At 51.3% G+C, this 26,601-nt stretch overlaps 1 protein-coding gene across 6 annotated transcripts; it reads left to right on the top strand.

The window, feature by feature from the left end:
* Window positions 1–1,629: 1,629 nt before the first annotated feature.
* Window positions 1,630–25,645, top strand: CAPG (capping actin protein, gelsolin like). 6 transcript variants are annotated; one of them, XM_043917771.1, is made up of 10 exons: window positions 1,630–1,647; window positions 17,515–17,550; window positions 17,712–17,884; window positions 17,982–18,136; window positions 18,356–18,523; window positions 20,297–20,446; window positions 20,760–20,852; window positions 21,774–21,906; window positions 24,354–24,442; window positions 25,466–25,645. In XM_043917771.1, exons 2-10 carry the CDS (start codon window positions 17,528–17,530, stop codon window positions 25,529–25,531), a joined length of 1,050 nt encoding a protein of 349 aa, XP_043773706.1. In that variant the 5' UTR covers window positions 1,630–1,647; window positions 17,515–17,527; the 3' UTR covers window positions 25,532–25,645. The 6 variants fall into 6 exon arrangements, with proteins under 6 accessions (XP_043773706.1, XP_043773707.1, XP_043773710.1 ...); XM_043917772.1 differs by lacking the exon at window positions 1,630–1,647 and adding an exon at window positions 7,963–8,069; XM_043917775.1 differs by lacking the exon at window positions 1,630–1,647 and adding an exon at window positions 7,971–8,069 and having other exon boundaries at window positions 17,715–17,884.
* Window positions 25,646–26,601: the final 956 nt, after the last annotated feature.

The following is a 26,601-nucleotide window of genomic DNA, read 5'->3' as shown; positions in this document are numbered from 1 at the left end:
GGGGCTTTTGGGGGTAAAGAGCTTAGTCATTTTTAAACTGCTTAATTCTTTAATCTTCTTTTATCTAGGAAAAGACTCAACAGGTTAGAGCATAAGTCAGGAGTTAGTTTCAATTGCTCAGACAGCTCATTCCTGTAACTAGGTTCTTAAAAGGTTAGAGGGTGGGCTTTCTGGTGGCTCAGACAGTAAAGAATCAATGCAGAAGACCTGAGTTCAATCCCTGGGTCGGGGATTGAACAGGCTTCAATAGTGGCTATCCACTCCAGTATTCTTGCCTGGAGAATTTCATGGACAAAGGAGCCTGGCAGGCTACAATCCATGGGGTCACAAACAGTCAGACACTACTGAGCGACTAACACTCTCACAAGGTTAGAGGGTAACAGAAATGAGCAAACAGAAAAGGGGCTAGAGACTTCCCTGATGGTTCAGTGATTAAGAATCTGCCTGCCAATGCAGGGGACATGAGTTCAATCCCTGGACTGGGAAGAATCCACATGCCTCAGAGCAATGGAACCCATGAGCTACAACTACTAAGTCTGTGTTCTAGAGTCCTCCAGCTACAACTAGTGAGCCCAAGTGCTGCAACTACTGAAGCCCATGTGCCTAGAGCCTTTACTCCTCAACAAGAGAAGCCATCGCAATAGGAAACCATCACACTGCAAGGAAGAGTAGCCCCTCACTTGCCAAAACTAGAAAAAGCCTGTGCAAAGCAATAAAGACCCAGTGCAGCCATAAATAAATAAATGAAAAAAAAAAAAAAAAGAAAAGGGGCAGAAATGCTACTTTGTCTTAACAGAAATACTTGAAAACCAAATATTTAAGAACTTCCCAGGCAGCAGTGGCATGCTTAGAGACCACCCCACATTTAATATGACCCCTACTCCAGTTACCAAAAGGAACCTGGGAGTTTTGCTTTCAATATCCTCTCTGGAGTTGTTTCTAACTGTTCCAAGATTAAATAGAATATTTATAGAAAGCAGCTAGTCTTCACCTAACTACAGAAGAATAAAATCTCATTGTGACATTACAGGATCATGGTTATACCTTCTTGTCTGTGTGTATTTTAGTCGCTCAGTCTTTTCTGATTGTGACAGGATCACGGTTATACCTTCGTGTGTGTGTGTGTGTGTGTGTTAGTCATTCAGTCTTGTTCGACTGATTGTGACCCCATGGGCTGTGTAGCCCACCAGGCTCCTCTGTCCATGGGATTTCCCAGGCAAGAATACTGGAGAGGGTTGCCATTTCCTCCTCCAGGGATCTTCCAGACTCAGGGATGGAACCCAAGACTCTTGTGTCTCCAGCATGCCAGGCGGATTCTTTCCCCTTGTGTCACCTGGGAAGCCCTAATACCTGCATAAACTAGGTGTTTTCCACCTTGATGATCAGGGAACAGCAGTATATAGCCAGATCAGAAAGTGTAAAAGCTGCAAATGGGGTTGAAGACAGAAAGTCCAATGTGTTGCTGGCCACTGCGGTGTCAGTGCTCTCGATACAGGTGTAACCTGAACCCTCACTTGGGAGCCAGAAATCAGCCGAGAAGAGGCTTCGGGAGAGAGACTGCCCTGGCCCCGGAAGGTGGATGAAGTGGGGCCTCATCCCACAGACAGGCTGGACCCTTGAGTTCCTGACTGGCACCGAAGGGCCTGGGTAAGTCCTTGCTATAGTGTCTCAGCGGATCTTTATGTAAGGAGGGGAGTGCTGGCGCTAGACGCTAAGGTGTGAGCTGAGCACTTTGAGAGCGAGCATACCGAAGGAAAGTGCCCTGGTTATTACTTCCTGGCAGCCCCTCGGCCTTATCTGGCTCTGCCATATACAGCTGATGCCGGGGTGCAGGGAGCTGAGAGCGGTTAGACACCGTCGACCGAATATCCGGACCTACATCCCAGAACTCGGAGAACCCTGGCCTTCCCTGGGCTGCTCCATGAGATGTGCAGGCCACACAGAGACCCCCAACAGGTTTACTCCTGCCTCAGGGTCCGGGCTACTCCTCCCTCCGGGAAAAGGAAGTTCGCTCCAGGCGGTGGAGAGAGGGTTAAGGAGGCAGACTCTGCGACCCAAGGCTACTGGCCCAAGCGCCCACCCGCCATCCGCTTCCCCGGCAGCCCGGTCGGGAGGGCGGGTCTCAGGATCTCGGAGAACAGCTCGGGTCGGCGACCCCACGGTGAAGCGGCGTGTGCAGAGACCGGGAGCCGAGCCCCGGGGAGAGAAGGGACCTCTTCCACACGAGGCACGGGGTGCCCCCACCTGGAGCCGGGGGATCCCACCGCGCCTGACACTCGCCTGACACGCGCTTCCGGTCGGGAGCACCTCCTTCCTGAGGCCCCGCCCCCACGTCCACTGCCTGCTGGGATTTGTAGTTCGTAGAGGCGGGACCAGCAGGCCATGCGCGCCTATGTGGGTCTGTGTGTTTGTGTGTGTGTGTCAATGAGCGTGTCTCGAGGTCCGCTGTGGCGTCCCCATCCTTTTAATCTCGCCCCCGAGGGCTCACTGCACTTAGGCAGAGCGCAAAGACCGCAGGCCGGTGCTCCCGAGGTCTTGCCCCACCCCACCCCCACTCCTGCTGGGATTTGTAGTTTGGGCTGGGGTCTGGCCTCGGTGGGGCCGGGAATCGGAGTCCCACCTGGGCCCGGCCTGGTGCCGTCCTTATTCCTGTTTTTTTCAGCGGACCCTGGATCTGGATAGTAGGCCTGGCGCGGGTCGCAATCTCGGCCAAGCTCCCCCTGGTCCTTCCTACCGGCCTCCACCTCCCACCCCCTGTTCACCAGCTCGACCTTTGTGCCGGCGCCTATGGGACCAGCCGCCAGATTCGCAAACCAGAGCACGAAGAGGGGCGCGGTCTAGGAGGGGTGGAAAGCCCGGAGAGAAAGCCAGAATGAGGACTTGGCCTGGGAGCCCTAGCCCAGCTCTGCTGAAGCAGGCGATGATCCAGGGCCCTTTCAGACTTAGAGAGTTTGTGATCAACGGTGTCCCAAAATGATGACCAGACCCGCCCAGGACTGGCTGGGCACATTAGAGCTGATTACCCTACAGGGTTGACAGATCAAAATTTTTATTTGACAAATTTGGCAACCCTACAGGAGCCCAGAAAATGGCAACCCAACTCCAGTATTCTTGCCTGGGAAATCCCATGGCCAGAGGAGCCTGGCAGACTATGGGGTCGCAAAAGAGTTGGACAGGACTTAGCAACTAAACAACAACAGGATACCAGGGAGGGAGGAGGGCTCTTTTGACCATGAAAACTAAGAAATGGGTCAACCCTGGCCCACAGGTTTGCTTTGAGGATCAATTTGGGGGATGTGGGTTGTGTGTGGAGTGGGTGTTTGTAAACTGTAAAGCATGGGGCCTGGGTGAGGTGTTCTCTGCACTCTGAAGTACTGGAGGAAAGGTGCTGGGGCTTCAGAAGCTCGCTTTAAAGGGGAAGGTACACTTAGTGTGGACTCTCTGGTGGCTCAGCAGTAAATAATCTGCCTGCAATGGAGGAGAGCTGGGTTTGATCCCTGGGTCGGGAAGATCCCCTGGAGAAGGGAATGGCAACCCACTCCAGTATTCTTGCCTGGAGAATTCCACAGAGAGAGGAGCCTGGCAGGCTACAGTCCATGGGGTCACAAACAGTCAGACACGACTGAGCAACTAACACTTTCACTTCTCACACTTAAGTGTAGTTAAGTAAGATGTCACCGTTAGGAAAAGCTGGGAGGTAGTTACCTGGAACCTCTCTATACAGTTTTTTTAAGTGGGGTGTAAATGGGTGGAGGCTGGTCTTACCAGTCTAAGGTTACAAAGCCCTTTCGCTTCTCATTTGGTGACAACTTTATTGGGTGTACAATTCAGTGTTTTTTTTTAGTATATTCTCAGACTTATGCAGTTATCACCACAATGTAACTTTATAACATTTTCATCTCCTGCAAAAGAAATCAGCAGTTGCCCCCTAAAGTTCTCATCCCCTGGGATGCTAAGCAACCACTAATCTACTTCCTGTTTCTATAGCTTTGCCGATTTTGGACATTTCATGTAAATGAAATCATATAATATGTGATCTTTCATGACTGGCTTCTTTCACTTAGCATGATGCTTTAAAAATTCAGGTTGTAACATGTATCAATACTCTGTACTATTTTTGTAACTTCCTGTGAGTCTAGAATTATTTTGAAATAAAAATTCTTTTTTTTTTTTTTAAAGCATGTTATCTAGAAGATGAGCAGAGGTAGCCTTTTATGTGTGAAGGACTCAGAGCTGACACTAGCATTCAATGCTGAGAGCAAGAGAGGCCTTGGGAGAGGAGTAGAGAGAGCAGGGCCGGGCAGGGAGGAGAAGGGCAGGTCTCAGTTCCGATGCACCTCAGGAGATCAGGGAGGCTGGGGGTCCTACCACCTGGCTCTGTATTTACTAAGGGTGTCTTAGAGCAAGTTATTTCAACACCACTTTGCTTCCATTTCCTCATCTGTAAAATGAGGATAATAAAAGGATCTAGTTTAGGACTTCCTTTGGTCCAGTGGTTAAAAATCTCCCTGCCAGTGCAGAGGACAAGGATCTGGGAAGATTCCACATGCCTCGAGGTAACTAAGCCCACAAGCAAGCCACAACTACTGAAGCCCGAATACCTAGAGCCTGTGCTCCTCAACAAGAGAAGCCACTGCAAAGAGAAGCCCACACACCGCAACTAGAGAGTAGCCCACACTTGCCACAACTAGAGAAATCCTGCTTGAAGCAATGACAACTCAGTGCAGCCAAAAAGAAAATAATTTTTAAAAAATAATCTAAAAAAAAGAGGATCTATTTTAGAGGGCAAATGGAAGGATTAAATGAGATACCCATATGAAGGACAGCACCTGGCACTGAGTGCCAACACTCAAAAGAGTGTCAGCTATTATTAGGACCTTAGAGTGGTGCTGAGGATCCAGTGGTGCTCAGATCCAGATCCAGTCTTACCTGGGCAAACCTGTCCTGTCTTGGGCACAGTGCTCCACCTGAGCTTCTCTTGGCCTACTCATTTGTGCTGTGTTGGACAGTCCCATTTTCCCAACCGGTCACCAAGGAAATTTGGGACCTCACCATCCAGGAAGCCTCTGAGTACCCTTCAGTGCTTGAAAACAAACTTTTAAAGAAATATATCTATTTATTTGGCTGTGTCAGTTCTCAGTTTTGGCACATGGGATCTTTATTGCATCATGTGGCATCTTTCATTTGAGGTGCAGGCTTCTCTCTATTTGTGGCCTGCAGGCTCAGTAGCTGCGGCACGCAGGCTTAGGTTCCCACAACACGTGGAATCTCAGTTCCCTGAAAGTGAAATAAGTGAAGTGTTAGTGGCTCAGTCGTGTCCAACTCCTTTCGATCCCATGAACTGTAGCCCGCCAGGCTCCTCCGTCCATGGAATTCTCCAGGCAAGAATACTAGAGTGGGTAGCTATGCCCTTTTCCAGGGGATCTTCCCAATCCAGGGATCGAACCCAGGTCTCCTGCATTGCAGGCAGATTCTTTACTGTTGAACCACCAGGGAACTAGCCCATGTCCCCTGTATTGGAAGTCAGATTCTTAACCAGTGGACCACCAGGGAAGTCCCAGAAACAAACTTTTAAATTTTGAGATTTATCCAGAAAATGGGCTTCCCTGGTGACTCAGATGGTAAAGAATCTGCCTGCAATGCAGGACCCAGGTTCACACCCTGAATCAGGAAGATCCTCTGGAGAAGGGAATGGCAACCCACTCCAGTATTCTTGCCTGGAGAATCCCAAGGACAGAGGAACCTGGTGGGTTATGGTCCATAGGGTCGCAAAGAGTTGGACATTGTAGAAGTGACTTAGCATGCACATTCAGAAAAGATAACCATCCAGACTCCTGGATGTTCCTCAGAGCAGCTGAAATGATCTAGAGAACTTCATTGTTGATCAGATTTAAAGGCTAGTAGCATCCTGAGTCAGTGTTTCTTCAATGAACATTTTGGGAGAATGTGATATGGAATGTTTAGGTATTGTGACAGAACCCTACCATTCCCCCAGGCTGAGGAAATGCAACAATTCAGCCTGATCTGCTCTTCTGGACTGGAGTCAGAAGAGCCAGAAGAGGGTGGACACCAGGTGGGAGGATAGTGTCTAAGCATTCCTCAGGAGTGGAGTGGAGTCCCTTGGTGTTGCCCAGATGGAAGCAGGTAGAACCAGGCTTTGAATTGTTTCCCTTATACCCCACCTGGCAGGTGGTGCTAGTGGTAAAGAACCCACCTGCCATTGCTGGAGATGTAAGAGACACAGGTTTGATCCCTGGGTCAGGAAGATCCCTTAGAGAAGGGCATGGCAGCACACTCCAATATTCTTGCCTGGAGAATCCCATGGACATAGGAGCCTGGCGGGCTACAGTCCGTGGGGTTGCATAGAATCAGACGTGATTAAAGCAACTTAGCATGCGCATATCAGACCCCATGCATCTGGTCCCATCACTTCATGGCAAATAGATGGGGAAACAATGGCAACAGTGACGGACTTTATTTTCCTGGGCTCCAAAACCACTGCAGATGGTGACTGCAGCCATGAAAATTAAAAGATGCTTGCTCCTTGGAAAAAAAGTTGTGACCAACCTAGACAGCATATTAAAAAGCAGAGACATTACTCTGCCAACAAAGGTTCATCTAGTCAAAGCTATGCTTTTTCCAGTAGTCATGTATGGATGTGAGAGTTGAACTATAAAAAAAGCTGAGCACTGAAGAATTGATGCTTTTGAACTGTGGTGTTGGAAAAGACTCTTGGGAGTCCCTTGGATGGCAAGGAGATCAAGCCAGTCTGTCCTAAAGGAGATCAATCCTGAGTATTCATTGAAGGACTGATGCTGAAGCTGAAACTCCAATACTTTGACCACCTGATGCGAAGAACTCACTCATTTGAAAAGACCCTGATGCTGGGAAAGATTGAAGGCGGGAGGAGAAGGGGATGACAGAGTATGAGATGGTTGGATAACATCACCGACTCAATGGACATGAGTTTGAGTAGGCTCTGGGAGTTGTTGATGGACAGGAAAGCCTAGCATGCTGCAGTTCATGGGGTTGTAAAGAGCTGGACACGACTGAGCAACTGAACTGAACTGAACCAGACCCCATCAGTGGGCCTTGGAGAAAGTCCTACTGGTTGCAGTTTTCCAAGCTGCTTGATAAAGTCCTCTTACTTCTGGGTCAAGGGGCCATGCCCTAATCCTGGTGCCTCTTGTCAGCTGACATCTTGCGGGGGTTGGCCTGCTGTGCATGGCTCTCTTCATTCAAAAGCCAGCGTGGGAGTGTGGACTGTTGGTGGTTCACTTAAAGAAGACCTGGCCTCCAAGTATGGACACTGGCTGGGCTGTTTCCCTCTGAATAAAAAGAAGGGTGGGGTGTTGTATCTCCTGCACCAGTTTGAAGCCACACTAGCCTGTATTAGAATCCTGGTTCTGCTACTGAACTTGAAGTGTGACCCTGGACCTGTGACCCACCCTCTCTGAGCCTCCCAGAGGATTATCTATTAGGCAGCATAATGACAAATAGTTGTGAGGACTGAACGAGGTCACGTTTAAAGCACTAAATACAGGGACCTCCCTGGCAGTGCCGTGGTTAAAACACTGAGCTTCTGCTGCAAGGGGCATGGGTTCGGTCCCTGGTGGGGAAGTAAGATCCCAAATGCAGTGCGGGGCGTTGGGGGGTGGGGGGTAGGGGGTCGGGGGTGGGGGGTGGTGGAATAAATAAATAAAAGATTTTAAAGCACGGAGTAAAAGCAGGCACTAAAGGAGAAGTAGCTATTCCAGCTTAATCTAGCTCAAGGATCTAACAATTGAATGGGATGTGAACACAGTCTTGCTCTGGCCAAGTTTACCACATAGTAAGGTTGTTAGTTTCCCTAATACCAGCCCAAATTCTCAGCCCCTCTCGGTGCCGAGCCTCCACCGGAGGGACGATTGCGAGGGGCCCGGCCCTCCCCTCTGACTCAGCCGGGTAGGCGGGGAGGCTTCCAGCCGTTCACGTCGGGGACGGGGGCGGGGGCTGGGCTGGGGCCCGGGAGGAGAGGAGGGGAGGGCAGCAGGGACAGTGCCCGGAGCGAGCCAGCGAGGCGCAGACAGGCAAGTAGCGCTTGGGGTCTGACCAGCAGGCGCCTGAGTTTCCCCTGTAGGCTTCTGAGGGACTCAGCTGGTCACGGGGCACCCTGCTCCCCCCTCTTTTCTTAGGGCTGCATCCGCGTGTCTAATCACCTCTCCTCCTTTCCCCTAAGGCTGGGGAGGTGGCCCGTGCGAAAGAAATGTTTATTTTACTCCATTTGGGACCAACTGAGCATCTCTCACGGGGAGACTCGAGAGGGAGGAGAAATATAAGTCTGTTAAAAAGAAGTTTTAGTGTTTGGTTACCAGATAATGTCAATAATAGCGTGTGTACTGTTAAGAGTTCCAAGAGCCTTGAGACTCCTAAATTCTTTTAAAAGACCTGCTCTTTTGTTTCCTTGTTAGTTTGCAAGCCCTCCTCCGCCCTCCTCGGTGATGGGGCCACCTTTTTTTTCAGCCGGGTGAGGCTCCAGTGTAGAAAGAGAGCAGTGAGTTGGATTCATCCTTGTGCCCTTGGTCACTGCAGAGTTTAGAGCCCCAGAGCCACTCAGGTTCTGTACTGGTGCACACTGGAGTGGACTGGCCCTGCTGGGGCGGGGTTCCGGAAGGGCGACAATGGAAAGTCAAACCCCAGGAGTGATCTGGGGTTTAACTTCCCATCTCTCTGCTAAATTGTGAACTGGGGGAGGAGGCAGGAGGATTGCTTCCAGAGATGCTGGGCACATGAACTGGGGTCCCAGGATAAATTCTCTGTTGGCCAGAGAAAGCCATCTAGGTTTATTGAGCACCTATTATTTGTTTAGTTGTTGCATAGTCTATCGGTCCTGTCCTAATCTTTTGCGAATCCATGGACTGCAGCCCGCCAGGCTTCTCTGCCCATGGGATCTCCCAGGCAAGGATACTGGAGTGGGTTGCCATTCCCTTCTTCAGGGGATCTTCCCAACCCAGGGATCCAACCTGCTTCTTCTGCAAGTCTCCTGCATTGCAGTCGGATTCTTTTACCACTGAGCCACCATCTATTATTTGCTCGTTAATTACACCATCTCATTTAATCTGCTTGTTTATCTTGATGCCCATTTTACAGATAAGGCACAGGGAGGCTACAGAAAGTTAAGTCACTTGCAAGAGGAAGCAAGTTGTGGTTCAGTTGCTCAGTTGTATCTTACTCTGCGATTCCATGGACTGCAGCCTGCCAGGAAGACGAAGCAGAATCAATAGTAATCAAACTGTTCAGTCTTTCCATTACACCAGACCCTCTTTTTAAGGACCTGGAGACACTCAGGTATCAGCTAGAGTTTGTGTTCTTTGAAGAGAACATTTAACTTCTCATCTTGTTCCGGTCCAGAAATTCTAACACGTGAATTGATTCTGCTCCACTGCCACTCCCCGGATGGGGCCCTGAAGGCCGAATCTTATCTTAAACTAGGCTGTTGATTAGCCCTGGGCCAGGCCTGGCCTGTATCTAGGGCAGATGGGCCAGAGTCCTGGGTTGAAAGGCCCTTAATTTCCTTCTGGAGTGTGTACAGATTCTAGCTGCATCCTCCCATACAGATTTAGGAGGGCATGGAAGCTTCTTTCCTTGCTCTGCCTGCCTCCCCCTGTGTGATCGTGGGCCAGTCACTTGTGCTCTCAGGGCCCCCCAGCCTCCTCTGGGAAGCAAACAAGCAAGTTGGACCGACTAGCTCCAGGGCCTTATGATGTGCTGAAGGCGAGATGGCCTCTGGGTAGAGCCAGAACCATGATTATTTTTATTGCTGTCCCTCAGAGCGCCTGAGGCTGAGAATGTGTGATAGTCAACATCTGGTGAATGAGAAGCTGAGCAAGGGTAGACTTGAGAGGCACCCAGCATGCGTGAGTGCCTGCTAAGTCATGTCCGTCTCTGTGCCACCCTGGGGACTGGAGCCCACCAGGCTCCTCTGTCCATGGGATTCTCCAGGCAAGAATACTGAAGTGGGCTGCTATGCCCTCCTCTGGGGGATATTCCCGACCCTGTATCTCTTATGTCTCCTGCATTGGCAAGTGGGTTCTTCACCTCTAGCGCCACCTGGGAAAGGCTTAGTGACTACAGGGCATTACAGACTAACTTGCACCCTTAGAATTACTATTGACTCATTAGGAATTTGACCAAGGATGTAAGCACTCAGTTAAGAGAGATTCAGATTCAGTGCTTGTTCCCAATGTCTGCGTGCATGCTAAGTCGCTTCAGTCGGGCCCCATTCTCTGGGACCCCATGGACTGTAGTCTGCCAGGCTCCTCTGTCCATGAGATTCTCCAGGTAAGAATACTAGAGTGGGTTGCCGTGCCCTCCTCCAGGGTATCTTCCCTACCCAGGGATTGAACCCGCATCTCTTTTGTCTCCTGCATTGACAGATGGGTTCGTTATCACTAGGACCACTTAGGAAACCAGCATGCAGGACAGTGCAAAGTCTGTGTCGCCCACCTCTGCCATTCCCTGGGAACTGAGCTTCAACAACTACAACAACAAAAGTCAAATGTAGTCATTCAGGCAAGGAGAAGGACAAGCCAGGAAGGAGGAAAAAGTGGTGCCGAGGCAGTGACCCCACCCAGGAAATGTGACTAATTCAGCTGAAGCCAGGGCCAGGCAGTCATGCCTGCCCCGGGCTGGTAAGCCGGGGAATGTGGCCAGTCTCGGCTTTCCTGTGGTTTTCCTTGCAGGCCCCAGACTCAGAGCTGCTAGCTCTGGCCTGCCACCGCTGGCGGAGGCCACTATGATGGGGAGGCTCGGAGCTGGGGTGGGTTTCCAGCCTCCGGGCAGTGGCGGGGCAGTTCTCTGAAGAGCCAGCCTGGTTGCAGTGTTGCTCTCCTCTGTTGGGCCCTGCCTGGCAGCCCAGCACAATCCACCCCTTCCTGTGGAGGCCGGACCTCAGCACTAGCTGGGGCAGGAGCCCAGGGGTGGGGCTGATAGGTGGGGCCACCTGGAGGAAGAGTTGAGGGAAGTGAGAGACTGAGGTGGGGCTGGAGGAGCCTGAAAAGCAGAAGTGGGAGGAAGCAGAGCTGCGTGGAACAGGTGAAAGTGAAGGAAGGCTGAGGGAGGTCTGGTGTGGGGTGGGCTGGCTGGGACCCTTTTAGGTGGGCAGATGAGGGCAGACACAGAGACTCACGTCTCTGGAAGGCGCTTTGTCCAGGACTGGTGTGCCCCCTCCCCCAGCACACATACCGACACTGCTGTCCTGTCCAGTCCCTGGAGCCTTGTGGCTTCCCTGTGTGGGGATGAGGGACTCCTGGACCAGGGCTTGTCCTGGCTTGTGGAGAGGTGGTGTGTGACCTACCAACAGAGGCCACCACACCCGAGTGACCTGACCAGACTCCTGAAGGCTGTCTGCCAGCCCAGAGGTGCATTCAGCTTTGATGATACTTGTCCCTAAGACAGGATGGTGGTGTGACAGCAGATGGGTGGGCTGGAATGGGGGAGGGGGCAGGCCTAGCATTTGAATTCAGACCAAACTATGCCTCAGGGTTCATTATTTTTGCAAATTTAAGAAGAACCCTGATGGGGATCTGGCCAGCTGCCTAGGGTAGGGTAGGGGGAGGTGAAGGTGGAGCCCGGAAAGGGTGGGTGTGTGTACATGTGCATGCTCAGTCATGTCTGACTCTTTGCGACCCCATGGACTGTAGCTGGCCAGGCTCCTCTGTCCATGGGGATTTTCCAAGCAAGAACACTGAAGTGGGTTATCATTTCCTACTCCAGATGATCCTCCAAACCCAGGGATTGAACCCGCGTCTCTTTCATCTCCTGCATTGGCAGGCGGGTGCTTTACCAGCTGTGCCACCAGTTTGCACCTGGGAAAGGGTGGGAGTCCTGCTTGGTGTCTGGGGAGGGAGCACTGACTGAGGATCCCCAGGTGAGGCTTCTAGAGCCTGCAGCTCCTGTGAAAGCCCAGGTTCCTGGCTGGGAATAGTGGTGTCATCTCTAGTATTGACACTCACCTCTGACTCTTTCTTGGGGAGAGGGGTAGGAGCTGTTGGCATTTCACACCTAAGGGCAAATGATGAAGGGACCTGTTGGGAATCAGTGGAATCAGAATCTGAGAAGGGTGCAGACAGCATGGAGCACCTGTCATCCTTACAGCTGATAGGCATTGCTGGAAAGGTCTGCATAACCAACTCCCCCACTCCCAATGTGTCCTCAAAGGCCAAGTCAGGACCTTGGGACAGCCAGCAGGGCACCCATCCTCCCCTCCATCCCTGGCCCCTGATTTCTGCCTCCAGGGCTGCTCCTCCCTGTTGAAATCCTGGGTTATCTCTTAGGCTCCAGCTGGTCTAATCATGGGAGCTCAACAAGTCCAGTTGATCTTGAGTGCCTGCAGGCTACTGGGCACAGCCCGAGGTTCCAGGCCAAATATGGTTCCTTCCTGAAAGGCCCTTATAGTCGAGTCGGGGAGATGGCCAGGCCTATAACTCAGCACGCTGTGGTGGAGTGGGAAAAAGTAAAAGGTTTTAACATAAGAAGTGTAGAAGCGGCTCCCCTGTGAGGTGGTGAGTTCCCCACCAGGAGAAGCATTCAAGAAGAAAATGGTGAGGGATGTAGGGATTTCTGTGCTGTGTTCATGTCTGGGTATGTGTTGGGAGGCAGATCTGGAGAGTGTGTGTGTGTGTATGTTAGTCTTTCAGTCATGTCCAACTCTTTGTGACCCTATGGATTGTAGTGCACCGGGCTTCTCTGTCCATGGAATTCTCCAGGTGAGAATACTAGAGTGGGTAGCCATTTCCTTCTCCAGGGGATCTACTGGATCCAGGGATCGAACCTGGGTCTCCTGCATTGCAGGCAGATTCTTTACTGTCTGAGGCACAAGGAAACCCGAGTATTAAATAAACCTTCTTCTAATGCTGACATCTGATTCTTTGACATTCCGCACCTAGGGGAAGTTTGCTGTGGTCCCCTGGAAGTGATGGCTTCCTGCTTCACAGCTTCACATCATCTAGAGACCATGAGACTTGTGGGTTGTTCTTCATTCCTGGGCCCCTTCCCAATGCCAAGCTCCCAGCAGAGACCTAGAATGGAACTGAATAGACCTTGTCGTGGGCTGCTTGAGGAATGCAGAAGTGCTGGGCGTGTCCCCTGCTCTACCTGAGACACGGAGCTATCAGGTCACACTCTAAGACGCCTGTGAGCAGAAGTGAAGGTTATGCTCCCAGGTGAGGGTGCTGAGAGAACTCCCAGAGAAGGACAAAGCCGCCAAATGACAGCTGAGGCTTGAAATGGGTCTGGAGGAGTGGCGGGGCTTTGATGGTCCTAAGGGTTGAGGTTTGCACTAAGGAAGCTGAGAGGCTGTGGGCTCGGGCAGAGGGGTTGTGGGGAGAGGACGAGTGACAGGCCAATGTCAGTGGGCGCTTGGTGGAGGCCGGGGAGCAGCGTTAGAGCCACCTGGAACTTCTCTAGCACTGATACTCAGGCTCCACCCTGGAGAGTCTGGTTTTAACTGGCCTGGACATGGGGATTTTTTTTAAAAAACCCAGATGACTCTAATATGCAGGCAGATAGACATGCTGTTCTGGAAACAGTTAACTGGCAGAATCAGAACCACCTGGGACATAGTTCAAATGCTGATGCCCCACTCCAGACCCATGGAATCAAGTCTCCAGGCCTGGGCTTTGAAGTTTTTGTAAGATCCCAACTTAGTTCTTCTGCAATGCAGAAGATAGTTCTTCTGCAGTGCAGGAGCTGCAAGAGACATGGGTTCAATCCCTGGGTGGGGAAGATCCCCTGGAGGAGGGCATGGCAACCCACTCTGGTATTCTTGCCTGGAGAATCCCATGGACAGAGAAGCCTGGTGTGCTACCATCCATGGGGTCGCAAAGAGTCAGATGTGACTGAAGTGACTTAGCACACGCACTCACAACGTAATTCTAATGGGTGGCCAGACTGGAAAGCCAGAGAGATGAGGGACAGGCAGCCAGCCGCTCTCAATAAAACGCTGCGGTGGCTCTCGGAGGCCGGCACCCCACGTATGGTCTGCCTGCTGTTGAGTTATGGCCTGAGCTCTTAGGTCAGGAACAACAACAAAAAATAGCTGACAATGAGCACGCCATTTCTGTCCCTGAGCTCCACCCCTCCGGCTTGTGCTTGGGGGTGGCCACCTCACCGCGTGGGGCCTGAGTCACAGGCTGAGCTGTCTGTTGCAGGGGATGTGGGCACAGCATATGACCCTCTGTGGGATTGAGAATCATTGTTTCCTTCCCCAAACCTCCCACTCACTGCCTGCCCCCCTCCCTTGGGGAAGTGTGATTCCAAAAAAATGCCTTCAGCTGTGTTTTGAGTAGGGCTTCCCCGGTGGCTCAGTGGTAAAGTGTCTGCCAGTACAGGAGCCCCAGGAGACATGGCTTGCATTCCTGGATGGGGAAGGTCCCTTGGAGTAGGAAATGGCAACCCACTCCAGTATTCTTGCCTGGAGAAACCCCATGGACTGAGAAGCCTGGTGGGCTAGAGTCCATGGGGCTGCAGAGTCAGACACGACTCAGCACACACGTACTATGTTGTAAATTAGGAAAGAAAAGCAAAGTCATTATTCACATGGTATTTTACACCCATGGCCACTGCTCCTGTTTCTTTTTTGTTTCCTACTCAGACTCCACACCCTCTGCTCTCCCTAAAAGCACTCTTTGCACTTCCTGCTTCCCCAGCTCCCCAAGAGTCTCCTAATGGTGACTTTCAACCCTGAAATTCTCCAGGTCCTTCTCTTGCACCACTGGGGCTCCCACTGTGTGACAGTTCTTGACTGTGTGAGCTCTGCATTTTCAGTCAAAGAAATCCTCTAGAATTGGGCACATAGGAAAGAGAGTGAGTGAAGCTATAGCTACTGCAGTTGCTAATTTTTAGAAAGATAACATTTAAAAAAAATTTTATTTATGTATTTATTGGCTACACTGGGTCCTTGTTGCTGCGTGCAGGCTTTCTCTAATTTCGGAGAGTTGGAGCTACTCTAGTTGTGGTGTGCGGGCTTCTCTTGTTATGGAGCACAGATTCTGGGGCGCTCAGTAGTTGTCGCTCCCAGGCTTTAGGGCTTAGTCTCAGTAGTTGGGTCCCACAGGGCTCAGTAGTTGCCCTGTGGCATGTGAAAGCTCTCTAGACCAGGGATCGAACGTGTGTCCCCTGCATTGGCCAGCGGACTCTCAACCACTGGACCACTGGGGAAATCCAGAAGACAATATTTTTTTAAATGCTTGCCTTGAGCATTTTTTTTTTCCCTAAATAGCTTTTGTCCAAAAAAGGTTGCTCTTACTGTCCTACAGAATAAAGATGATATTCATCATCCTGGTATTTGAGGGATGCTGGGCACATAGAAGTGATAGCTAATGCCTGGGAATGGAGGAAATTCCCTAGGTAGGGAGTTTAGAATTCGAGAAGGCGCTAAGTCTAATGTTAGCTGTAGGTTTTTCTGTTTGTTTTTTTTTTCTGGAATTTTTTTGTTCGGTTTTGGTAGATGCCTTTTATTAGGCTAAGGACATTCCCTTCTGGAACTTCCCTGGCGGTCTAATTGTTAAGACTGTGCTCCCATTGCAGGGATAAGACTGGTTAAGACTGGTCTTCCCTTGTGGCTCAGCTGGAAAAGAATTCGCCTGCAATGCCGGAGATCTGGGTTCAATCCCTGAGTTGGGAAGATCCCCTGGAGAAGGGAAAGGCTACCCACTCCAGTAGTCTGGCTTGGAGAATTCCATGGACTATGTAGTCCATAGGGTCACAAGAGTCGGACATGACTGAGCGACTTTCACTTTCTTTCCCATTGCAGGGGCCATGCATTTGATCCCTGGTTGGGGAGCTAAGATCCCACATGCCCCACAGCGTGGCCCCCCAAAAAAGAGGAAATTCCCTTCTATTCCTAGTTTGCTGAAAGCTTTTTTTAAATAAAAAATGGATTAGAATTTTTCTAAATGGTTTGTCTTTATCTACAGAGATGATTTTATGTTTGTTTATATGTCTTGTCAATAGGGTGGATTACACTGATTTTTCAGATGTTAAAACCAACTTTGCATTTCTGGAGTAAACCCTGTTTAGTCATAATGTTTCATCTTTCTATATATTTCTGAATTCCATGTGCTAAAATTTTGTCAGGTTTTTTTCTTGTGTTCATGAGGGATCTTGGTCTAATCTCCTTTTCTATATTTTTATCTGATTTTGTTACATGAGGAAAATGGTGGCAGCATGGGATGGATTGTGAAGGATTGGCATTATGCCTTCCTTAAGTTTTTGGTAGAATTTATCTGTACTTGAAATTTGGGGGTAGGTAGATTTTAAGTACCATTTCAGTTTCTTTTGAGATTCCCTAATAGCTCAGTTGGTAAAGAATCCGCCTGCAATGCAGGAGACCTCAGTTCGATTCCTGGGTGGGGAAGATCCACTGGAGAAGGATAGGCTACCCCCTCCAGTATTCCTGGGCTTCCCTTGTGGCTCAGCTGGTAAAGAATCTGCCTGCAATGTGGGAGACCTGGGTTCGATCCCTGGGTTGGGAAAATTCCCTGGAGAAGGGAAAGGCTACCCACTCCAGTATTCTGGCCTGGAGAATTCCATGGACTGTATAGTGCATGGGGTCTCAAAGAGTCAGACACGACTGAGTGACTTGCACTTTCAGTTTCAGTTTCTTTAGTAGATATTGGAAGCCTTCAAATAATCTATTTCTTCTGTTTTAAAAAATTATTTATCATTTGGCTGTGCTGAGTCTTAGTTGTGGCATGTGGAATCTTTTGTTTTGCATGTGGGATCTAGTTCCCTGACCAGGGATAGAACCCCGGGCCCCCTGTGTTGGGAGCACAGAGCCTCAGCCACTGGACCACCAGGGAAGTCCCTCTAGTTCTTGTTGAGTGAACTTGCATAATTTGTGTCCTTCAAAGACTTTGCGCATTTCATATAAGTTGTTGACTATATTGGCATAAAGTTTTTGTGATATTTTGTTTATCCTTTTAATATTTGTAGAATCTGTAATGGTGGTCATCTCTCTTGTTTCTGTATTGGAAATTTGTATCTTTTCTTTTACTTAATCAATTTGTCAAAAGGGTCGTCAATTTTTTTCGAGGTTTCCAAAACCCAGCTTCATCGATTTTCTCTATTTTTTTGGTTTCCTATCCATTGATTTTAAGCTATTGATTTTAGACTTTTCAAATATAAGCCGTTATTGCTTAAAGAGGCATATCCCAGCCTCATGCAATGCCCAGAACTAGGACTCCTGTCTAGAAGCAGCAGAGGTCACAGCAAGGGGAAGACCCTGGCCCAGGGAGCCCAAGACCTGGCTTTCACTAGCCACTCACTAGTCACTGTGTCACTTGGGATTTAGACTCTCTGAGCCTCAGTTTCTTTGCCTGAACAATGGAGCCAGGCAAAGAAATCTGCTCTTGGAGATGAATTAGTTGATGAATAGTGAAGCACTTGGCCTCCCGGAAGGACCTCCCCAGACCAACGTGAAGGAGGGTACTCATGACATTTATAATCATAATGGCTTTGATTCTGTCTTTGCAGATCCAGAAACAGCATGTACTCACCCATCCCCCAGAGGTAGGCTGTGCACCCCTTCCCCTTTCACCCCTCTCCTCTTCACTTCCAAGGGCGGCCCCTCCTCTCCCCCACACCGCAGTCCCCAGGCCTGCCCCAGGTCTCTCTGCTTGTGTCCACTGCGTGCGGGCCTCGGCCTTCACCAACCCACTCTCCTCCCGCAGCAGCTCTCCGTTCCCACCGACCGTGAAGCTCCCTGGCCTGCACATATGGAGGGTGGAGAAGCTGAAGCCAGTGCCAGTGGCCCCTGAGAACTACGGCATGTTCTTCTCGGGAGACTCCTATCTGGTGCTGCACAATGGCCCTGAAGAGCTCTCCCACCTGCACCTGTGGATCGGTAAGGGAGGGAGCTGGGAGGCCTGGTGGTGGGGGGTGCTGGCCCGGGCAGGGGTCGGGTCTGGTCTAGATCTCACCAGCAACTTCCCCCACCCCAGGCCAGCAGTCTTCCCGGGACGAGCAGGGGGCCTGTGCCATGCTGGCCGTGCACCTCAACACCCTGCTTGGAGAGCGGCCCGTGCAGCACCGAGAGTCACAGGGCAATGAGTCCGACCTCTTCATGAGCTACTTCCCCCATGGCCTCAAGTACCAGGTCAGAACCCACTGCCCACACCCTCTCCTGTGGGTTCTCCCTGAGCTCCCCTTCCCGCTGGTCGTGACCCAGCAAAAGGCCCAAGGCCACTCAGAGCCGGGGCCTCCCCCGACCCGTTTCCTGCTTGCCTGCTTTCCTTCCTGCCCAGTGGGAGGGGGCAGGGGATGCTGGTGGGAGGGGACGGCGGGGGCCCACTCAGGCTGGCCATCCGGGCTGCAGGAAGGCGGCGTGGAGTCGGCGTTTCACAAGACCTCCCCAGGGACCGCCCCGGCCGCCATCAAGAAACTCTACCAGGTGAAGGGCAAGAAGAACATTCGTGCCACCGAGCGGGTGCTGAGCTGGGACAGTTTCAACACAGGGGACTGCTTCATCCTGGACCTGGGCCAGGTAGGTGGGCAAGGCTGACTGAGCACCGGCTCATGCTAGCACTGTGTGTGTCTCTCTTTTTTATGACTGTGCTGGATCTTAGTTGTCGCATCAGGGATCTAGTTCCCTGACCAGGGATTGAACCTGGGGCCCCCTGTGTTGGGAGCCCAGAGTCTTAACTGTTGGACTGCCCAGGAAGTCACTGAGTTGTTTTTTTTTTTCCAGTCACACTGTGCACACAGCTTGTAGGATCTTAGTTCCCCAACCAGGGATTGAAATGGGGGCCACAGCAGTGAAAGTGCCAAGTCCTAAGCACTGGACCTCCGGGAACTCCTTGGCGCTATTTTAAAGGGCAGGGACTGGGAAGCCATAGCAGAGGGAAAGGGGCTGAGAAGCTGTAAGCCCATTCCAAGTGGGGTCACTGCGACTGTTAGAAGACATCCCTGTATTTGCTTGGACAGAAACCTCCCTCTGCTGTCTAGTCTTGGCCTCTAACCCTGAGTCTACTCTCTAGTGCTCCTGGAACCTTGAAGCTCTGAGTTAGCTGCTTCCCATCCCATGCGTTAATCAGTTCATTCAACTCTTCACTTGGTGAATCTATGGCACCTGCTCTGAGCCAGCATGTGTGCGTGCTAAGTCACTTCAGTTGTGTCCAACTCTTTGTGACTCCATGAACCCTGCCAGGCTCCTCTGTTCATGGGATTCTCCAGGCAAGAATACTGGAGTGGGTTGCCATGCCCTTCTCCAGGGGATCTTCCTGACCCAAGGGTTGAACCTGCATCTCATATGTCTCCTGCATCAGCAGGCAGGTTCTTTACCACTAGCGCCACTTGGGGACCACAAGTTGTTGGCCCAGGGCAGGCAGCCAAGGCGGGGCCCGTCACTGGCTGTATTATAACCCATGACAGGATGTGATGAGGGTCCTCTTAGGAGCAGTGGGATGGGCTGGGGGAGCTTATGGCAGTGAGGGGCCTTCTAGGCCAAGCCACTGCCCCAGGAAAGTGCCGTTTGACTAGACTAGGGGAAATGCCATTCCAGGGGAAGGTGATGGGTGAGCTGAGGCGCTGAGCAGAAGGGCACAGACATGCCTGTCGACAGCCAGGAAGGATGCAGCCTGACTTGGACCCAGGGTGGGGACAGGACCAGTGGGAGCGGAAAGTGCTAAGGAACTGGAGAAGACTGAGTCTTTGAGGGTCTGGACTGCACCTGTTGTGCTAAAGATTTGGAACAGGAAGAGGAACCGGGATGCTGTTTAGAAGGAGGACTGGAAGCAGTGAGATGGAGGCAGGGGACCTGCTCAGTAGAGCTGATGAGGGCCATGCCTGGCGAGTGCACAGAGGCATCTGAGATTCTGGGCCCAGGGCTGCTATTCACCTGTTCACCCATTCACCCTTTCATTCGCTCACTCACCAATTCATTCATGCATAAATATTTATTATGGGCCTAAAGACGTGTCTGTTTCTGTTTGGCACTGAGCATATAGCAGTGGGTCTCAAGTCATGCCAAACAAAACAAAACCCCTCATGCCCTAATGAGGCTTACTTTCTAGTCAGGGAAGATAGATTATTAATAAGATAAAGATGTTTCAATATATGACACAAGTGATGTGGAAAAAAATAAAGTCTGTGGAAGATGGGAGTGTGGGGCAGAGAAATGCTGTCTCAGAGACTATCATTCCTGTCCCCAGAGGCCTTGCTTCCCTTGCCTTCTTGCTTGTCTTTGTTCGTCTTGCCTCAGTTGTGCAGAGGACAGGATGCAAGTGGCTCTAACCTGAGCCTCCCCACTTCCTTCTAGAACATCTTTGCCTGGTGTGGTGCGAAGTCCAACATTCTGGAGCGGAACAAGGCACGGGACCTGGCTCTAGCCATCCGGGACAGCGAGCGGCAGGGCAAGGCCCACGTGGAGATCATCACCGATGGGGAGGAGCCTGCTGACATGATCCAGGTTGAGAGATGTGGGGGTAGCAGGAGGGTGGCCTCTGCCTGAGGCCACCGAGAGGGGCAGTGATAACAGCAGGAGGGCTGTAGGGGCATCTGGGGCCCTGCTTAGGGCTTGGCTGGCTCATCAGGTGCCTTGGTGGGACTCAGAGTCAAGTACCCCTTGGGACAAAGGGACTGGTATCCAGGGACTGAGCCCTCCCCAGCTCTGCCCGGCCCCTTGTGCAGACATGGGTGTGGGGGTGGGAGTGAGGGGGTGGTCCTGGGCATGATAGGTGCCCAGGAATCCCTGGAAACGTGGCCTGCCGTCGTCCCTGCAGGTCTTGGGTCCGAAGCCGTCTCTGAAGGAGGGTAACCCTGAGGAAGACCTCACAGCTGACCGGACAAACGCCCAGGCTGCGGCTCTGTATAAGGTGGGTGCCCCGGGCCTGCCCTGGGACCAGGCAAGGGTGTGATCTTGATGCTAGTGGGGCTGAGAGAAGAGGAGAAAGCAGTGGGCAGGTGGGGCCAGGCCCCAGGGTGGTTTATCAGGGCATGGAGTGAGGGGAGGATGGGAAGTGGGTGCTCGGCCCTCCTGGGGAGGTGAATGTCACTTCCCTTCCAGCACATTCTTAGATATGGAGGTTTTGCTAAACTTTACTGTTTTTTTTTTTTTAATATCTATTTATTTATTTATTAATTATTTGGCTGTGTTGGGTCTTAGTTGTGGCGCACAGGCTTCCCTAGCTGCAGCCCACAGTCTTCTTTCTAGTTGTTGCATTTGAGCTTAGTTGTCCTATGGCATGTGGGATCTTAGTTCCCCAACCAGGGGTCGAATCTGCATCCCCTGCATTGCGTACTGAAAAGAAGTGTTAGTTGCTCAGTCATGTCCAACTCTCTGCAACCCCATGGACTGTAGCCCCCTAGGCTCCTCTGTCCATGGAATTCTCCAGGCAAGAACACTGGAGTGGGTAGCCGTTCCCATCTCCAGGGGATCTTCCCGACCCAGGGATTGAACCCTGGTCTTCTCCATTGCAGGCAGATTCTTTACCATCTGAGCCACGAGGGAAGTCCCTGAACTGTACCTTTTTTTGCATTCTTTGCATTTACTTGTTAATTTGGAGTCTACTTAATTGCCACGGATTCAGGGGCTCTGGGAGGCGGTGATTGAGGCTGAAGTGGGGTGGGGGTTGTCTGGGATTTGCCTATCAGCTGTCAGTTCCTCCCCTTTGTCCGGCCTGCTGTTCAGCCTGGGGTGGTGGGTGGCACATCTACTGGAGGGGGGCTGCTCCTTGGTGGAGGTCAGAGCTCTGAACTGCAGGGAGCGGGGTGACAGCACTGCCCACTCTCCCCAGGTCTCTGACGCCACTGGGCAGATGAACCTGACCAAGCTGGCCGATTCCAGCCCCTTCGCCCTCGAGCTGCTGATACCCGACGACTGCTTTGTGCTGGACAACGGACTCTGCGGCAAGATCTACATCTGGAAGGGTGCGTGTGGCTGCTCCACACCAGCCTGAGGCCCCTGTGGCCTCTCTAACCAGGAAGGCTTCCCACAGGAGGGCTCAGCCAGCCCATAGGCACCTGGCTCGGTGAGCCTCCGTGGCTGACGGTTGATTCCTGGCAAGGGTTGTGCACCTTCAGCCCACCTCTGAATCACCTGAGGGCCCTGTTAAGACCCAGAGCGAACCGCACCCCTGAGACTCATTCCCGAGGTCTGGGCTTCCCAGATGGTGCTAGTGATAAGAACTCACCTGGCAATGCAGGAGACATAAGAGACACAGCTTCAGTCCCTGGGCAGGGAAGATCCCCTGGAGGAGGGCAGGGTAACCCACTCCAGTACTCTTGTCTGGAGAATTCTATGGACAGAGGAGCCTGGTGGTCTACAGTCCATGGGATCGCGGAGAGTTGGACATGACTGAAGTGACTTAGCACGCATGAGACTTTGCAGGCTCTGGGAACCATCTATCGGGTTCCCAGGTCTTGCTGCTGACTTTGTGTTGAGGACCACTTGCCACAGAGCTCTCCAAGGCCTTCAGTGCCACTGGCACCCCGGCTTCTGCCTGTCTGCCTTGACTGTGACCAATTCTAGATATGAAATCTCACCTTATGCACTGGGTAGCAAACTGGTAGGGCTTGTTTTTCTAAGAGGTTGTATTGGCTGGAAATGAAACAGCCTTGGGCAGAAGCCTGTTTGCTAGATCAGACTCTGAAAATATTGTAACAAAGCTCTGAGTCTGTGAGTAATTCTCTGTGCTTGTCTTTTCTTGTTTTTTTTTTCCCCCACTATGCTGGGTCTTTGTTGCTGCATGCAGGCTTCCTCTAGTTGCGGTAGCAGGGGCCTGCTCTTCGTTGTGATGCTTGGGTTTCTCACTGTGGTGGCTTCTCTTGTGGAGCACAGGCTTTAGGTGGATAGGCTTCAGTAGTTGGAGCTCGCGGTTGTGGCGCATGGGCTTATTTGCTCGGAGGCATATGGAATCTTCCCAGAGCAGGGATCAAACCTGTGTCCCCTGCATTGGCAGGTGGATTCTTATCCACTGTAACACCAGGGAAGTTCTGTGTCTTTTCTTGTTCTTGAATGTGTCTTGACTGCCCAGATTATAAACCTCTTGAAAGGAATCACATTCTCTCTAGTGCCTTGACGAGATAGCATTTGCTCAGTAAATATTTGTGACATGAACCAAGGCCAGGAGAAATTTCCAGCCAGGATGATGGAGAAGTGTTAGGTGTTGTAACTTGGCAGCTACTAGGCATCACACTCTTGCCTCAGGGAAGGACCAGGAGTGGCAAGGCGCAGGGCAGGTTTCTAAGAGGTGAGAAGGATGGTGGTGGGGGCAGGCGGAAGGATTGTGCTGCTGGGGCTGTCTTTGCATGCCAGGCTTCCCTGTCTTTCATCATCTCCAAGAGTTTGCTCAAACTCATGTCCATTGAGTCAGTGATGCCATCCAACCATCTCATCCTCTTCCTGCCCTTATTCTTTTCCAGCATCAGCGTCTTTTCCAATGAATTATCTCTTTGCATCAGATGGCGAAAGTATTGGAGCTTCAGCTTCAGCATCAGTCCTTCCAAAGAATATTCAGGGTTGATTTCCTTTAGGATTAACCGGTTTGCTCTGATTTGGAAGTGTCTTTAGCCCCAAGCAAGAATGGAGAAACCAGTGGGAGAAACAGGAAACTTGGGAGCTGGGAAGAGAAGCATCAGGCAATCACAGAGGAAGGATACAGCACATTAATCTCAGATACACTGTGGCTAACTAGAGTTTTAATAGACTGGCTGAAGAGCCAACCACAGTTGACAACATTGTTTCCTTGGAAAAATGCCTCCAGGTGGAGCAGGGTTTGGTTAAAGGCCAGAAGGGAGGGCACTGCTGTTCCTTTTTACTGACTCTTAGTTGGTATAACCATTAGGCTGATGTTGGCATCTACCTTTGTAGGAATAAGATTGCAGTAAATCATGCCCTTTTTTTCTGTCCAATTTAATTTTGCAAGAAAGGCTTGATAACAGTACAGTTGACAGACTCAAAAGGCGAGGGGCCTTGGAGAGGGAGAGAGGGGCCTGAGTGTCTCATTTGAGGGCGACATTAGTTCTCCCTGAATATCTGTAGGGTCCTGGCCCGAGCGAAGACTCTGATGATTGGAGCGGGCAGAGGGCAGTTTTCAGCTGGAGCTGTGAGTTGGGAGAGGCTGACTTCTCACTGAGCCCCCTTAGGGTGTTCTTAGCACCTCCTGGTCCATTTATTTTAAAAGTGCCAGCTATTCTGTGAGCGTGTGTGCTCCGTTGCTCAGTTATGCCTGACTCTTTGTGACCCCATGGACTGTGTAGCCCACCGGGCTCCTCTGTCCGTGGAATTTGAACCTCCTTAAATCTCCTCGAGACAAATGGGATGTGGGCTCGAGAGGGTCCCTGCTCTTTTAAAATTTCTCCTCCTTATGATCCAGGGCGCAAAGCTAATGAGAAGGAGCGGCAGGCGGCCCTCCAAGTGGCCGAGGACTTTATCGCCCGCATGCGGTACGCCCCAAACACTCAGGTGAGGAGCCCTCCCTGGGCCAGCACACCCTCTTCCTAAGACTCTTCCCTGGCCCCCTGCCCCTTGGACTGGACAAGAAGAGTGAGAAAGCCCAGGGCACAGTCATGAGTAATCAGACCTCCCCTCCCAGAACCACCCAGTGGGAAGGCCCTTCCCAGTCCTTTAGAGTTTTACAGTACATGTTATTTTCTTTCTTTTTTTTTTTTTAACTTGTTAATACACTTAAAAAAATTTGTTTAATTTGTTTTCAATTGGAGGGTGATTGTTTTACAGTGTTGTGTTGGTTTCTGCCATTTGACAATGTGAATCAGCCCTAAGAATACATTTGTCCCCACTCTCTTGAATCTCCCTCCCACCCCCACCTCCTCCACACTCCATCCTCCCCCTCTAGGTTGTCACAGAGCCCCAGGCTGAGCTCCCTGGGTTACACAGTAACTTCCCACTAGCTATTTTTACACGTGGTAGTATATGTATGTCAATGCTGCCCTCTCAACTTGTCCCAGCCTCTCCTATCCCTGCTTTGTCCACAAGTCTGTTCTCTCTGTCTGCATCTCTGTTCCTGCTCTATAAATAGATTCATCAATATCATTTTTCTAGATTCCATATATATGCATTATTATACTACATTTGTTTTTCTCTGACTCACTTCACCCTGTATAACAGGCTCGAGGTTCATCCACCTCACTAGCACTGATTCAAATGCGTTCCCCTTCATGACTGAGTAATATTCCACAATACATGTTCTTTTCTAAGAGGATGATGGGCAGTGCTCCCCTGGGAGTCCTGCTAGCCGAGTGTGCCTCTGGATGACTCATGTGGCTCTTCTGGGCCATGGTTTCTAGCTAGTTCTGCCCCTTCTCACTGTTTTCTCAGCCCATGTCCCTGTAATCTTTCTTGTCTCTTGGCTTATCTGGAAGAGCATCACTGGCTGGAAGACCTGGTGCCCAGCACCCTCCTCCCTGGCTCTGGAAGAGGCAGAGGTGGCAGCCTTGTGAGCCAGACTCTCCCCTGCCATCCCTACAGGTGGAGATTCTGCCCCAGGGCCGCGAGAGTGCCATCTTCAAGCAATTCTTCAAGGACTGGAAATGAGGGCGGGCGTCTCCCTGCCCCTACCTCCTACCCACCTGCTCCTCCTCTGGCCTCCTGGTCAGTGCTGAGGTGCCCCTGCCCGTGGTCAATAAAGGAGACCAGTGCTTTTCTTGCTCTTTGCCTGCATTGCCTGCCCTGGGCTAATACTCCCTGCCCCACTAGTCACCCAGCTCCTCCCCCTGCTGGGCAGAGTAGATGTGTTCTATGTGTGCTAAGTCACTTCAGTCGTGTGTGACTCTGTGACCCCTACGGATTGTAGCTAGCGAGGCTTCTCTGTCCATGGGATTCTCCAGGCAAGAATACTGAAGTGGGTTGCCACTTCCTCCTCCAGATCTTCCCAACCTAGGAATTGAACCTGCATCTCCTGTTGTCTCCTGCATTAGCAGGCAGGTTCTTTACCACTAGCGCCACCTGGTGACAATTCCACAGCCTGTGAGAGGCCAGAGATGGCTTTGCAGAGGGGCCAGTTCCTGAAGGGGCCAGGCGCTCCCAGTGGGCCTGGTTGGCACTACTGCAAACCCAGTAGGGAGGTGGCATGGGGCCAGGACTGGGATCACTTTCAGCCTGAGGTTCAGTTCAGTCTCACATTCCCGACTGGGGGCAGGTTGTGCAGCGGGCATGTGCCTCCATCCAAGCTGGAATTTCCTCAGGTGCTCCAGTGAACCGTTGCCAGGCAGCTTCCAAATGATGTATGTTCACCGAGCAAGAGCATAACTCTTCACATCCATGCAGGAGGTCAGCTCGTCATGTCCTCAGTACACGGCATGGGCTCAGGGCCAAGGGGGGTCATGGGAAAAGCACCAGACTAATGTCAGGAGGGTTGTGGGTTCGGGTTCTCACCTGCCTCTCTTTGAGCCTGGGCAAGTTGCTTTTCCTCATCCAGGTCCTAGTTTTTTTTTTTTTTTGGCTATGCTGCACAGCATGTGGGATCTTAGTTCTCTGACCAGGGATCGAACCCACACCCACCCCTTGCAATGGAAGTCTGCAGTCTTAACCACTAGACTACCAGGGAAGTTTCCCTAGTTCATCCTCTTGTGTACTGGGGTGGTGACTGGAATAGCAGAGAAACT

Source organism: Cervus elaphus, chromosome 11, assembly GCF_910594005.1.
Source record: "Cervus elaphus chromosome 11, mCerEla1.1, whole genome shotgun sequence".
Lineage (NCBI taxonomy): Eukaryota > Metazoa > Chordata > Mammalia > Artiodactyla > Cervidae > Cervus > Cervus elaphus.
The sequence above is the reverse complement of the archived record's forward strand: the minus strand, read 5'-3'. Positions and strand labels throughout refer to the sequence as shown.